At 32.1% G+C, this 15,888-nt stretch overlaps 1 protein-coding gene across 6 annotated transcripts in view; it reads left to right on the top strand.

Annotated features, from left to right (window-relative positions):
* Positions 1 to 13,587, top strand: part of Orc3 (origin recognition complex subunit 3) — a 114,595-nt gene extending 101,008 nt beyond the window's left edge. For all 6 annotated transcript variants that reach the window (XM_085811918.1, XM_085811919.1, XM_035364181.2 and 3 more), the window contains 3 exons: positions 1,350 to 1,469; positions 5,297 to 5,385; positions 13,365 to 13,587. In XM_085811918.1, the coding sequence (XP_085668044.1) occupies positions 1,350 to 1,469; positions 5,297 to 5,385; positions 13,365 to 13,470 (315 nt within the window). In that variant the 3' untranslated portion in view covers positions 13,471 to 13,587. The remainder of the gene's footprint in view (positions 1 to 1,349; positions 1,470 to 5,296; positions 5,386 to 13,364) is intronic.
* Positions 13,588 to 15,888: the final 2,301 nt, after the last annotated feature.

The following is a 15,888-nucleotide window of genomic DNA, read 5'->3' as shown; positions in this document are numbered from 1 at the left end:
AGCTGTTATGGCAACTACTTCTGCTTGAAAAATGCTATTATTTGGATTGAGGTACCCTTTCCAATGGTGTGCAGCATGGCCTTGCCTGTAGTATATAAAGGCACTACCTACACCCTCAGCAGTTTTCGAGCCATCTGTGTAAACGCGTGTATATTAGGGTTTCCTTCTGGTTGACTTCGTGACGGTTTGAGGATAGTGTGAATGCCAAGTCCCTTGTGTGCTGGGTGTGTGTGGAGAAGAGTACATGGATGTTCGTAATTTGCAGGGCTATGTAAGGTGCCTGCAAAGGTTGCGTCTTTCTGTAGATGTATTATTTTAGTATATGTGGCCTCTACCTCCGCTTGGATATGAAGTGGTATGATGCCTGCCAAGGTGTGTGCTGCATAAGTTGCAGTGGTGCGGTAGGCTCTGCATAAGCCTATGGTGAATGGGCGCTGTAGTGATAGGAGTTGCTTAACCTTGCGTGCGGTCATGGGTTGTGCCCATATAGCTGCCGCATAGAGTGCCACCTTCTCAGCTACAGTTTTATAAAGTACCTTTTGAATGTGGGGATTCCGTCCCCAGTTCCGGCCTTGGAATTGTCATGATGTCCTGGCAATTGCAGATGTTTTAATCTTTTGTGCCTGGATATGCGGAAGCCAAGTCAGACCTGGGTCCCATATTACCCCAAGGTATCTTAAAGTTTTTACGACCTTAATATTCCGGCCTTGTAGTTTGATACATGGGCTACGTGTTGTATTTGTACCCTTTCTTGGAAAGATGATAGCAGTGGACTTTGTGGTGGATATTTTGAGTTTTAGCTCTTCGCAGAGGTTGGCAAAGATAGTGCATGACTCACTGCCATGGGCTTCAAGCTCAGCGCATGTGCGAAAAATGCAAATGCAAACAGGAGAGTGGTAGAGCAGTAGCTCCAAAAGCCAACAAAATGCAGACGATGCAATATATTTTAATTACTTACATGTTTTACAGAAAGCCAACTGAACACAGTATATCTTATTAGATCTTTTTTTTTACTGAAGTCGCCAATGGTAGTTATAATGCATCATTGCTGTGCCAGGAGCATCACCTGTAGTCTCACTTTATTTTTGGGAATTTGTTCCAAATATATATATATATATACTGCACTTATTTTGCAGCCAATAAAAAACTTTACAAATAATTTAAGTTTGTCACCCTTGTGATCACTTTAATTTCTTAATGGGGTCAGAGAACATGTTAAATCAAGCACAGAGGTTTAGTAGGTAAGAGGAAATCTAACCCAAAATAAATAAATAAATAAATAATAAAATATTGTTCTTAATGTATTTTATTGTATTTTGCATTATTTATTTTTTGATTTCATGCTTTAGTGCAATTGCTGTAAAATAATAGAGACAGGAGAAATTCAACCTTCTATGCCTGACATAGCTGTTTTGTACAAACTTCACCTTGAATCAGGGAAATTGATCAACTTGTGTGACTGGTTGACAGTAAGTATGCTTAATACTTATATATTGATATTTAACATAAAGTGAATATAATAAATAAAGTGCTTGTGAAATACATTAATGCTAAATGATATGTCTTAAATTCCAGTAGCAAGACCTTATTAATTTTTGAGAATTTTATTATGAATTCATTTGATGAATTATACATAAATTAAAAAAAGTATTTTCGTATGTAAGTCTACAAATCATAAATAGTCATTGCAGCATTTAATAACACTTGAAGCTATGTTGTTTGAAATCATCAAAGCTACAAAGAAAAGTGACACAGGGTTTTAAATAAGTCTCACTTCTGTGCTAGGAATTTCGTTGAATTCTATGATGGTTAATCTATGTCAAGCAGTCAGATAATTTATTACACTTTAAAATAATTTCATATTATATTAATTATTTTGGGTATCCTTCACTTCCTGAAGACAAATTTAAAATTATGGTAAATACAATTATGATACAGGGATATAACAGCCGTATGGCATCCAAAATAAATTAGATTTACCGTAATTTCCGGAAGAAAGGCTGCATCAGCATAAACACTGCACTCGAGAAAAATGGCAGGAAAAAATTTAATTTAAACAGAAACGCCGCAATAGATTAAATTGCACGTGACATCGTCATGGGCAGTATAGATGCAAAATCTCAACATGTGTCCTGATATATGACATATCAGTTAAGAAAAATGCATGAAATGAAATCATAACTCAAAAATAAATTAAAGGTAAGAAATGTTGAAAATATATTTACATTCACGAATATACTTATATTTACCCACTAAAGAAGTCCATATTTGTAATACTCAGACTGTATTATAAAAATGTTGCAACAACGAAATATTAAATTTGGATGACAAAAGGGAATTTTAAATTTTACTTACAAAAGGAATTACAGCAACCTATACATCATGAAGCCATCAAAATCTGATTCTTCACTATCTGAATTAAAAAGATTTAGTAAATCCTGAACTGAAGTCCAAGTCTTCGACATCCTCACATTCATCCTCTTGGTTTACAGTCTCTTTATCCGAGGATATAATTTCAGCTTCTTTAATCCCTGCTATTATTGACGATGTTTTCACCGATTCCCACACACTTCCTACCCCACTTTGCAACTTCTTTATAAGTTGCTCTATGCATTTTGCCGCTTTTGGTATACGTATGCAGTCCTTCACTCATCCAACATTCACACCTATTTCGGACTTCAGCTTTGAAGGATTTATTACCTGACAAATCTAATGGTTGTAAGATTTTTGTCAAACCACCAGGAATTATTGCTACGGTCGTAGGCAATTTTTGACATCTGGTTTTCGCTGACTCAAGTAAATGAGCACATATGGAATCCATTATCAATAATCCTTTTGGTTGGAAAAAAGATCCCTTACGACACTGCCAAACTTTTTGTAGCCGCACATGCATGATTGTTTCGCACATCCAGCCGTTCTCGTTTGCGCAAATAATTACGTCATTAGGAAAATCTTCCTTCTAAATAGTTTTTCGTTTAAAAATGATCATCGGCTTTAGCTTGTCACCGTTTGCGGCACAAGCTAGCACACATGTAAATGATGTTCTTTCATTCCCGTCGTAAGCACAGATACAGTTTTTGCACCAGTTTCATCAACAGTTCTGTTTGCAGGAGAGTCGAAAGCTGATGGCGTTTCATCCATATTTATTATCTGTGACCGAAGAAGAGGTGTTTTTTTTTTTTTTTTTTTTTTTTTTTTTTTGTCAATAATATCTGTCACATATTTTAGAAAAGATGCCTTTTTATCCTGCTAGTCCATTGGTAATTGTTGCCTGACTGTTGTTCTAGTACGCACAGAAATATTTTTTCTTTTCATAAATCTGCTACGCCAGCAAGGCCCTCCTTTGAAATCATTTATGTTCATTTGTTTTGCTATAAATTTTGCTTGTAAGCGAATTTTTACAGTCGAAATTGCCATTCCCTTTCCTCGTTGCTCCTTTATCCAGTTTGCAAGGTCGTCCTCTAGATTCGGCCACCTTACAGTACCACTTCTTTTGGCTCGTTTCTGTTGTGGCATGTTTTTAAGTTCTTTTTCAGTTCTCCAATGTCGAATACTTCTCTCGTACACTTTAAACTCTTGAGCTGCTGCTCTATTTCCAATTTGTTCAGCACATGAAATTACATTAAGTATTAAACCAGCAGTATAGCTTCTGTGCTGTTTAGGTGCCATTTTAAAAAAATTTCCTCTCCCTTCTTACTTAAAAACTATCCAACAAGTACTTGTACCCAAACTGATGCGATCTGTATCTGGTAGAATGGCAAGAAAAATCAATTCATGCTGAAGGGAAAATACGTCAGAGTTCATTATTACGAGGCAGGTGGAGTCGTGTCCTCCTTTGAAAAAAATTGCAGAAAAGGCAGGGGTGGGGAGAGGATGGGTCTTGGAAGATTCATTGAATAGCAGAGGAGAGAGATTATTCAAACTGATGAGAATTCTGATTTGAAAGGGAGAAGAATGTTATTGTTCTGAGATCCCGTCTAAGGTGAATAAGGCATGTAGGTCTGTTCAAGGGAAAGAATGTAAAAAAATAACGTTCGCAAAAAACAACTGAGTGGTCTTTTGTGTGGGAACAGCACCAGTCTATGTACAATGACCATCATAGGAAATATTTTATTTTTAGTGCACCTAAATGCCACATGGGTAGAAACGCCGCACCCACTGAAAATTAAAGTTTTAAACACGTAAACGCCACGGCGTTTCTTCCGGAAATTATGATAATTTTGGTGTATGGAACTTAGATATGAGGCTTAAAAATGTTTATTAGTGCAAATCTTAAAATTGTATACTTAATTAACAATTAATGCTGTTACCACTGAATGTGAATGATTTGGCTTTTTTATAAGTATTAATTTATTTTTTGATAAATAATGTAAGAATAACTTTTTACAGCATATCAAAATATTTAGTTAGATGCAGTGATACTAGCTGAATAAATTTGCTGATGGGGCAATAAATATTAAATTTGATTAGAACTATTAAAATTTGAGGATTTAGTGTCTCCAAAAGTTAATATTAATTTGAGACTTTGAAACTGATAAGTAACAAATAGTTTAAACTTATCTCCCAACTTCATGATCAGGTTCAGAAATTCCATTAAAAAAAAAATAGCATCAAAACTACTGAAAATTGAAATATTTAATTATTCTCTTTTCACATTTATAAACTTAGAATCTGCACAGTTATTTTTCTTGTATCATTTCTGTCTTTATTTGTGTAACTTCATTTCTTAAATGATCAGATTATTAGAACTAAAAGATGTCATGGCCAAGATTTTGCTTACGATCATGAAGATTACTTTTATTAGTCTGTCAGTTAATTTTTCTTTAATATGTACTCTATGTGAAATTTAACTATTTGTTTCTAATAACAAATTTCCAAGATATATACAAACTCTATTATTGTTTTAATATTCTTTTTTATTATATTCTTACAAAAAGGAAACAGTGTCTCCATATAAACTTGATTATCTAAATTAATAAGGCATGCATTAATATTCCCAGAGTTTTGCATACAACAGTATCTTTTAAATTACATTATAATTGTTAAAATATTGTAATAGACATATTTCAAGATTCCCCCCTTCAAGATAAAAACTTTAATATAAAAGGAAAAGCAAGTATATTTCACCTGTTTTTGTTAGTTTAATTGATATGAAATAAGCTTCTATATTCATTATATGTTTTTATTTTGCTGTAGCCGCCAATTATTTTGTAAACTGCACAGCATTTGCCGTCATAGTTAAAAATTTCTGATTTCAGGTATTGAAATTATGCTTATTTGTTCCTAATTTTCTTAGGCATTCAAATCTATAAAAGATAAAGATGAAGAAATTAAAACAAAACTCAAGAACAAGAAGAAAAGAAAATTAAATGATTCTGAACTAAAGTATCCTTTTCGAAAAAAAAGTGTATAACCATATAAAAAATATTTTCTTGTTACTGGTGGGTTTACATTATTTCTGATGTGCGTGTGTGTGTATATATTATAAAAACACACACACACATATATATATATATATCTGTGTGTATATATATGTAAAATATAAAAATATGATGGCTTTGCTCTACATGAACAGGCAACCTATAATTAACTTTCCGCAATTTCAGCATCTTCCTTCCCCTAAACCAGTACTTTGAGAACATTCTGGCATCTTACGTAATCGCTACTCTAAATGAAGAGTTTGCGCCATTTTTTGTCAGATTGCTTTTCTCTGTCTGCCGCTGTAAGACCCTTTGCTGCCACTCTTCCCATCTGTCGTTCTTTGTTTGAAAAGTATGACGCAGTAAATTTAAAGTTAATCATATTTAGTCTAAATTATTATCGCATATGTAATCTTGAAGAATCTAAAAGAATAATGATTTACCATTTGAATTAAATAAAGATGTGGAACCAGAACAGCTAACCTCTTCTGTGTTATCATTTCATGCCAAGCTTTGTGTGTGCCCGACTGCCCAAATATGACATTTATATGTTATAAAAGCACAAGGAAAAGACGGAGCAGTGTTGATGTGCATGTAGATCCATATTGAAGAGGAAGATTTCTGATTGCGTAGCATGTTAATATGCTGAGTTTGTAATAGCTATGAAATTTTGCAACCGACTTGGCACTCTAGTCGTGCCTATTCACAGAACATTTACATTTTTTATGCTGTCGACTAATTGTAATAATAGCATGGAAAAGACGGAGCAGTGTCGATGCGTAATCACTATGTGGTTTAGATCGTCAATCCGTATTGAAGACTAACTCTGATTGTATTGTATGCTAATATGTTGAGTTCGTAATATCTAAGAAACTTGGCAGCCCAGGCGATTTTAATTCCATTTTTATTTGCAAGTGAATATAAAAAATGTAAATGTTCTGTGAATAGGCACGACTAGAGTACCAAGTGATTGTGGCCACAAAAGTCAATTGCAAATAAAAATGGAATTAAAATCGCCTCAACTGCCAAGTTTCGTAGCTATTATGAATTCACCATATTAGCATACAACACAATCGGAGTTCTTCGTCTTCATTATGGATTGACGATCTAACCTATATAGCTATTATGCATCGACACTGCTTCGTCTTTTTCATGCTATTATTATAATTATATATATATATTAATGAGTATTTATCTTTTTTTTTTCCCCTTTCTATGCTGCCTTTTATTTCTGTCAACACCAGCTTCCCTCCGTCATGTGGAAATTCTCATACTGTACATGTATTCACAAATGATATCTTAAGAACTTTGCTTATGTAATATGGTAATTCCAAGGTCTTTTGGTTGTTTGTTTGGGGAATGAAAAGGGCATCATTATCTTCGACTTATTGAAAGATGACCTATTGTGGAAAGAAGTACATTCAGATGCTTCAAGAAGCCATTAAGACCAAACAAGAAACTGAATATGATCCATTCTCACTACAATAATGCATACCTCAGGCATGCTTAGCAATGATGCAATCAGCAAACTAGGTTAGCCACTGATTTGCAATTCATCTTGCAGACTAGACTTCAACTTCAAGCTTATTTTTTTAGCCCAATGAAAGATGGCCTAATGGGAAAACAATATAAATGAAGTGAAAGTGGATTTAAAGGAGTAGGTAAACTAGTACACCACTAAATTTTTTTCTATGGAGAATTTGAGAGTAGGGTTTATTGTCATATTAAACAATAAACCTTACTCATAACATACAAAAGTCATAGCTGCTTAAAATAGTTATTATAAAAAACAAAGAATTTATGTAATGCTTTTAATGAATCTAACAAATGTAATTTCATGGCCCCAAATAATAATCAATAATTGAAATAAATATGCATTTATCAATTTAAATCACTTAATTTGTTAATAACAGAATAAATTTGAAAAAAAGATAATAAAACATTTTATGCTTCACCAAATTATGACAAATGTGTACATGGAAGATGAAAATACAGTTTTATATTGGGCAGTGGGCAACAAACTTCTTTTATATTGCTGAGTTTTCTAATTAAATTTGAATCATATCTTATGTTTTACTGATTGCCACCACAAAACTTTTATATCACAGAGTTTTTAATCTTAAGTTTATAGAGTCTCACTTTCTTTGTTGGCATAAATTCATGAGCTCTAGAAAAATTATTAAGGTATAATCCTCTTGTCTTAAACTGTAGACAGACAAAGTCAGAAGAATGGTGTAAACAGCCTTTTTATTTGAAAGAAAGAAGTGACAATGACCCAACTTGGGTTTATACAAGCCAATGCTTCTTAACTTAAAAAAGTAATGTTGAACTAAATGCAGTTAGATTAGCCTAATGATTCACAGGATGAAGTAATGCACAGGAAAGCTCTGGTTTATAGGAAACCAGCGAGAAAAGCCTAATGGCTGGAAGCACTCAACCCCACAGAATCAAACTGCTATTTAGTTATGGTAACAACAGGGCCTCAAGTAGGCAGAACATGCTGTAAAATCAACTTGGGAAACCTTCGGTTAAATAGCACTTTTTTTCTGCCTCAATCTAAATAAACATGCGCTGTCTCAGTTACATTCTAGCATGAAAATCTTGAGTGAAAAGTTGAGCAACAGGAAGGCTATTTTAACTCAAAATTAATTATTAGTCAAAAATAAATAAATAAATCTTCACAAGTTTTTGAGTCAAATGTGTATAAAATACGAAATAAAAAAATTTCAAAATTTGCCTTCAAGGTTCACATCATTAGATGTGTTCAAAATTTTATGGCTCTATATGCTGCAGTTAGAGTATACATACAGATCCTTCATTATCTAATATAGATCATCCGAAATCCATACACTATTTGAGTCTTCCTATAAAGAAAACTGAATCTCCTGGTTTTTAATATTTAGCCATTACTAGTAAAATTTAAATTGAGAAAATTTCATTCTCCCATCCTTAAAGATTTTTAGCATTATTTTCTTATTAAATTTTTTTTGATCTGCATTATCTTAATCTATTGTAGACATTTGTGAAACTTCATATGGATATTTTAACTAATGTTCAATCAGGTAAAAATAGCATCTAATTTTATTTTCACCGTGTTTAAAAGTACTATGGTAAGTTAAAGTTTTCCTTCCCCGTTCAGGATTTCCTCAGTTTAAAATTGTAAGAAAATTGCAAAATGAAATTAATCATAAACATAAAATTAATATTTTCAGTTAAATACTAATAAACTTTAGCTTAGGATCATATTATAAACATCTGAATAACTTTAATGTATTATAAATTGAGTTTGAATCAATCTGGAGTTCTTTTGAAGTGGTACTTTCATGCAGTGTAAAATTCTCTAGGAAATCCCATGTTTTTTATACTTCAAGGTTGGTAATACTTTGACAACAGCAATGTGCATGGATGATTAAAGAAGCGGAAATCAGCAAAGGGCCATCAGCTGCAAGTAGGCACACTAATCTACAATGGATGGCCAAATTGAGGACTGTGAGCTTTCTAAAAAAACGAGGTTGCAATGCAGTACAAAAAATTATGGAAGACTGAGTTTGTCTAAAGTGTGTGCAAAATAGCTACATTGATAGTTGACAACCAATATGAAGGATATAAGGGCTGTTATTTATAGTAATTCATTGAAAGCTTCTGAGATCCACAAACACCTGTTTCTTCCAAATTTATAATGCAGGATGAAATATGGGAATACCTTTATGATCCAGAGACGAGTCTAAAGAATGACATGTTTGCAACCTAAATATTCAAGGGCTATTAATCACCTCAGAAATTCATTTTGACTTTTGGGGGGGGGGTCTTTTGGTTGTTTGTTTGGGGAATGAAAAGGGCATCATCATCTTCGACTTATTGAAAGATGACCTATTGTGGAAAGAAGTACATTCAGATGCTTCAAGAAGCCATTAAGACCAAACAAGAAACTGAATATGATCCATTCTCACTACAATAATGCATACCTCAGGCATGCTTAGCAATGATGCAATCAGCAAACTAGGTTAGCCACTGATTTGCAATTCATCTTGCAGACTAGACTTCAACTTCAAGCTTATCTTTTTTAGCCCAATGAAAGATGGCCTAATGGGAAAACAATATAAATGAAGTGAAAGTGGATTTAAAGGAGTAGGTAAACTAGTACACCACTAAATTTTTTTCTATGGAGAATTTGAGAGTAGGGTTTATTGTCATATTACCATACTGGCTTAAATAAAGCATAGCTTCGTGTACAATACAATGATAATTTTTTAATGTGCTTTATGAAGAAAGGGAAATGAAAAATTGCACAAATGATAGCATCATTTATATGAGCTTGAACATGGAAGATAGTTAAGTTCACTTGTCGAACACTGAAGTAAAACTAAGTAAATTGAGTTCTAATAATAAATGGATAAGTGATAAATCACCTTATTGTCTTTAGTCCCTGACATTACCTTTGTTTTGCTTGCAGTTCATTTTTAATACTGATAGTGGAATCACATTTTTAGTCACATTTCTTCTAAATCACTACCATTCTTAACCCTTAAACACAGAGGTGGGGTATGTGATGTGTATATCAGTCTCCTGTAAAAAGTCCTCCACGAAGGCAGACCCTCCCCTTTGGTAGATAGCCCTTGTGTGTTTTGTTGTAATTAAAACAAACCAAATTAAATATGTAGTATATGCTATTTATAAATATCTTAAAATGATAGAGTGAATGTTTATAAATAAGTACTAATTAGATAATATAAGTGATATGAAATATATATATATTACAAATTACATTAAATATAGCTATTAAAAATGAAATAATGATATAAACTCTTAAGAATCATGTACAAAGATCACTCTGAAATTTTGAGATGCATGCAAACGATAAGTGGGAGAAAAAAATTAATGGTTAGATTTGAAAATACGAACTTTTTTAGCCTAGCAGATGATTTTTTATTGGCCACTTGTAAGTATTTTAACAATGAATGAGTTTTAGGCAGAAGGAAAAACGGCGTTGATATGAGAACTTTATCGTGCTATGATTAATTTTAAAGTGGAATTAAATCTAAAAGAATGTGTTCAACATCTACAATTAGTATATGGAAATGAAGATCCATCTTGTGCTACTGTATTCAGATGGATTACAAAATTTCACAGAGGTTGCAATTCTCTTCAGGATGAAGAACGCACAAGAAAGCCATTGTCGGTAGTGATCCAGCGTAATGTGTCTGCCTTACGGAAAATGTTAATCGATGATAATAATTGCACCTACTAAAAATAATACAAAAGAAACTTAACATTGGATCTGCTGCCATACATAAAATTATTCATGAACATTTGCATATAGGAAAAGTAGCTTGCCATTGGGTTCCCCAGTAATTTGACTGAGCACCAAAAGAAAATCGTGTCAGAATCATAAAGAAACCCTTGAATTACTCAAAGGTGGTGGCCACTGCATTATTTATAAAATAATAAATGGTGATTAAATGTGCATACTATTTTTTGACATTCGAACCCATCAAGAAAGTAAAGTACAGATCTTTGAATATGATCCTATGCCCACAATGTGAAAAGACAACGTGCCATAAAAAAAGTAATGTATGCCATTTTCTTCAGAAGTATGCGACTGGTATTCTGAATACTCCTAATATTTCGTAAGTATAACTTTAAAAACCTATATGTATCTCAAAAATTTCAGATTGACCCTTGTATATTGTTTTTAAATCCCGTAGTTTATTAAGCAATGTACTGTCCGCATTTCGGATATAAATTTAAAATCATGAGAAATATCAAATGACAACCGTCCATATGATGTGGATGTTGAATATGTTTATAATGTAATATAACATGACCAGAAAAGATGAAAATAATAAGTTATAATTGTCTCTGCCATTGATATAATAAATCTTGCTTCAAGAATTTGCCAAAGCTTCATTTTATTCTCTTTGCTGAATTGTAATATTCCTTCAAATTAGGCTCTTTATTTAAGAATTCCTTTCATTTGAAACTAATTATATAATAGCATAGATCTTATAAGTGGTTTAGCCTAGAATTATATATAACAGTTTTGTTTCTCTTTTCTTATGCTAAAATATGAAACTTTTTTTAATGTTAATTTTTGATATTGAATCATTTTGTTAATTGCTTGCTTCTTAAGAACACAATATATTCAGTGTGTGTATGTCAAGATGTGAACAATTATAAGCATTATGTGTTTAACATTACAAATTATTAAAAAGATTACAGTGCCATTTCCAAATTTCGGGGGGTCCCATGTTATGGAATTTATTGCCATTCAGTGAGTTTTAATTCATATTTATAACTGCAGTTGAAAAACAACATAAATTAAGAGACAGTAAGCATGTTTTTTAATAATTTTATAACTTTTTTTAATTATATACCTAATTAATAAACTTCCATTATTTATTTAATGTAATTTATATTACATCTGACTAATAATTTGTATGAACATTGTCAATATCATTATAATTGAAGATATATCATACACTATTTATCATACAGAATAAACATTTGATTTAACTTTTACATATACAAGGTAACCAAAAAAGTTCTTGCCGTTTCTGATATGACATTTGAAAAGTGAACCGCGACATAAAAATAGTCGCCAAACCTGGTGATGAAGGATGGGAGTCTGGACATTGACCAAGAGTATAAAAGTGCATTGCATCAGTACTTCAAACATAACTCACACAGTGACTGATTGAAATGGACGTGTCAAAGGCACTCGTTCGAAGTTGTTTGCTGTATTATTTTTAAGTGGGCCTCTCAGCAGCAGGATCAAGTCACCGAATTTGCCAGGCCTTTGGGGAGGATGCTGTTAATGAACAAGCCGCTAGACAATGGTTCCAGAAATTCAGGTCAGGAAATATGTCTTTTAGTGATACGCCACACAGCGGTCAGCCACAAACACTGGACGGTGAGGCCCTGATAGCAGCCATAGAGAGTGACAGTAGCCAAACATGTGGTTAGCTTATAAGGTATTCCTCCCACCTTCTTAGCATGGTCAAACCATTACGGCAGGCCTGTACTTGCAGCAATTGGAATGTATGCTTCAGGCAGTGATGCATAAAGAGCCAGCATTGGTCAATCGTAAAGGTGTACTCCTCCTCCATGACAATGTGAAGTCGTATGTGGCTCAGGAGGCCAAGGACACCATCCAGTGATTGGGTGGGAGGCACTACCCCATCCACCATACTTCCCAGACCTCAGGCCAACAGACTACCACCTTTTCCATTCCCTGGACAACCATCTTCATGAGAAATCCTTCAATAACCAACTAGACCTTGAAAAGGCCTTCACGGACTTCTTTGCATTGCCGAAATAGCATCGCACAGCTAGCCACTCGTTGGCAAAAGGCACTGGATGCCGATGGTGATTACTTTGAGGATTAGAGGTGATTATTATTTGTTTTAAGACTTTTTCTTTCTGACTGTCCAAAACAGCAAGAACTTTTTTGGTTATCATGTATTTTTAAAAGAAACTCATTGGTATCAAAATGGAAAATTTGTAATTATTAGATTTTTTTGTGAGTACTTTCCATCAAAAACATATGAACTAGTTTTTCTATTTATCCAGCTTGATTTTTTGTTCTGCCGCAATATTTATTAGTAAACAAGCAAGAATAAGCCTTAAAAAAAATCTTTTTCATTTAAAACTTTTATATCAACAGAAATACTTTATAAATTTAGGCAGGCAGAAGGTGTAAGCAAGTTTAATAAATATATTTCACTAAGTAGCTCTTTTATATTTGTGCAGAATTTGTTTTGGTTATTTAATAATGGGAAGCACTTACAGATATTATTGAATATAAATATTATTTCTTACAGTTCCCATTTCATGATAATAATGCTGAAGTTCACTTTTCCTTTTATTTTAAAAGTATATTTCTGTGAAAATGTAATACACTTTTCAGTGTGTATGTATTGTTTGAAATTCTTAACCAAACTACAGCATTCGTTTCATACAAGCCGCATCAGAATTGGAATTACTTGGCTTTATTAAACCAACCAAAAGGAAAACAGATCATGTATCAAGATTAACTTTTGTTACTTTTTAAAGTAAAAACTAGAGAAAATAATTTTTTATTAAATAAAATATTTTTCAAGTATTATTCATTTTTAAAACCTCAGCAGAATTTTGTATATAAGTTTTATTAAAGAAACTTATTTTTCTAGTACCAGTTTATGTACTTACATGTATTATGCATAACAAAAACATAGAATTCGGACAAAAATACTAACGTCTGCTCCTTCAGTATACTTTTCTAGGTCATTTTCATCCCACTTTATAAATAACTGATCAAATATCTCTTTTTAATTCATTCTAAATGAGATACTTCTTTAAAAATAATTCACATGCACTAAGTTCACATTTTCTATATTAAATTTATCCACATATTTCATTATTTATCATTTTAACACTTTTCTTTCCAATAATTCTTCCTGATACATGTTTAATGTAGATCAAAACACAATATTCTGCTTTAGATTCTCCAACTAGACACTACTTTAAATATTCACTTATCCCATTTTTCTCCACAAAGCTCCAGACTCAAACAACCATTTTTCTACATGGACCTTATAAGAAATAGACCAACCCAAATGGCTTTTCTCCCTCTTCTGACGCATTCCCAGCTGTCACCTTGATCACATCCAGAGAAGTATGGACGATTTGCAGAAATTTACAATGATTGGCTATTGCAGTGTGTATAATTGTCAAGAAAAAGTAGTTGGTTCTAGCACCTCATTTCACAAATTATAATTTTTAGGTATTTTTATTTTTGAAACTGAGATTGATTTTTTAAAAATTTAGCATATTTATGAAGCATAATTGACGTTCCAAATAATTATAAAGCTCTTGCATGCTTTCAGGCCTGGCTATTTTTTTAGCTTTTCCTATGCTGTAAGGAAATTTGTAACTACTTCTTTTAGAAAATAATATTTTAAATCTGAACTAATAGAAAATTTCAAACAAAGAATTTTCTCTTATCATTTTTATTGGCGTAAATATGTAAAAAATATTAAAATACCTAAAAATGAATTTTTGAAAGTTTTTGCTTAAAATTCCAAGTTATGCTACTTTTTTAAGATTATAGGTGAATATTATAGCATATTTTTATAAAGGAGTTTTATTTCAATAATATTTCAAAATACATCATAGTGATAAACACTTTTAGCACCTTAATAATTTTTATACATTTAATTCTAATGTCAAAATTTAAACTGTAATAATTGATTGTGCTAACATTTTATAGTGATGATTTTTTTAATTTAACTCTAATTCATCATAATATTTTTTTATTTACTGTGAATTTAATTTATTAGTCCAAAGGGGCGTTAGCCCAGAAAGGCTATTAGTTTCGAAACGACATTTTGCGCTGTTTCATTATAAATGTCCATTTCACTTTGCAAATTGTTGCCATCCAATATTATCGCCTTGTATTATATTTAAAGAAATTTAATAATGAATAATCTGTATGAATACATGTATGTTTCTCGCACTGTGAAAAAATGATGGTGTCTAGAGCCATCAAATTTTGAATAATGTAATCCTCTATCCGAACAGCTGAATTTCAAATTTGTTTTAATCCATTTCATATTTTGTAAAATTTTAACGAATTTCTGACTAAGAAAGTCAACGAGTTCAAAGTGAGCAATGGCAACACTGTATGGAAAATAACATTTTTATCTCCAGTGCAGAAATTCTAAAGATGCTGTTTTCAAATATTTTGTGATACTGCTGTTGAATTGAATTTTGTATGGTTTACGTGCGAAGAAAATGATATTCAATAAATGAGGTAACACACAAAGCGTTAAAAAACGTCCCTTTGAGCGTAGCATAAAATCTGAGTGCTTCCAGATTTTATTTATTTTCATTACATTCAAAAAAGTTTATGCTCTGAATTTTATGAATTATTAAAATAAATAATCATCTTATGATGTAAATAATTTAAGATCATATGATCAAATAAATGATGTCTTGTAATGTTATAATAATTTTAAAAACCACTACCTGAAAATTCTCGTAATTTTTTTTTTAAATATATCAGATCTTGTTTAATTTTGTTTTATTTGTTTCAAAGCTTCGTGTACTATCATTCTTATTTAATTTTACTTTATTTGTACTCAAAAGCAAGTTCATAAATTTTTGTATTTAGAGTTTTTACTGTTTTACCAAAGTAAAGATGTTTATACAAGAGTTATGCGTGAAAAGAATGCACAAAATGCATTAAAAATTGCTTTAAAGAGATATGTTAAATCTTATTTGACTTTCATAACCTCATCACTTATACAATGTATCACATTTAATCATTAAAAAAATTATGTGATATAAACGCCATAGGTTTCTGTGTTAAAGTAAACCAGATCGTCCCTACTCTTTCTTGCGGACATGTGGGTGACGCGCACCCCGCCCGCTGGGTTAGTCTATCTCTTACAAGCTCTATGTTTTTCTATCATTATTAGTCAACATGTTA

This window comes from Stegodyphus dumicola, chromosome 2 (genome assembly GCF_044657685.1).
Source record: "Stegodyphus dumicola isolate Sdum_Otavi_A_Nest chromosome 2, ASM4465768v1".
NCBI classification, from domain to species: Eukaryota; Metazoa; Arthropoda; class Arachnida; order Araneae; family Eresidae; genus Stegodyphus; species Stegodyphus dumicola.
Note: the sequence above shows the minus strand (reverse complement) of the source record. Positions and strands in the feature narration are given on the sequence as shown.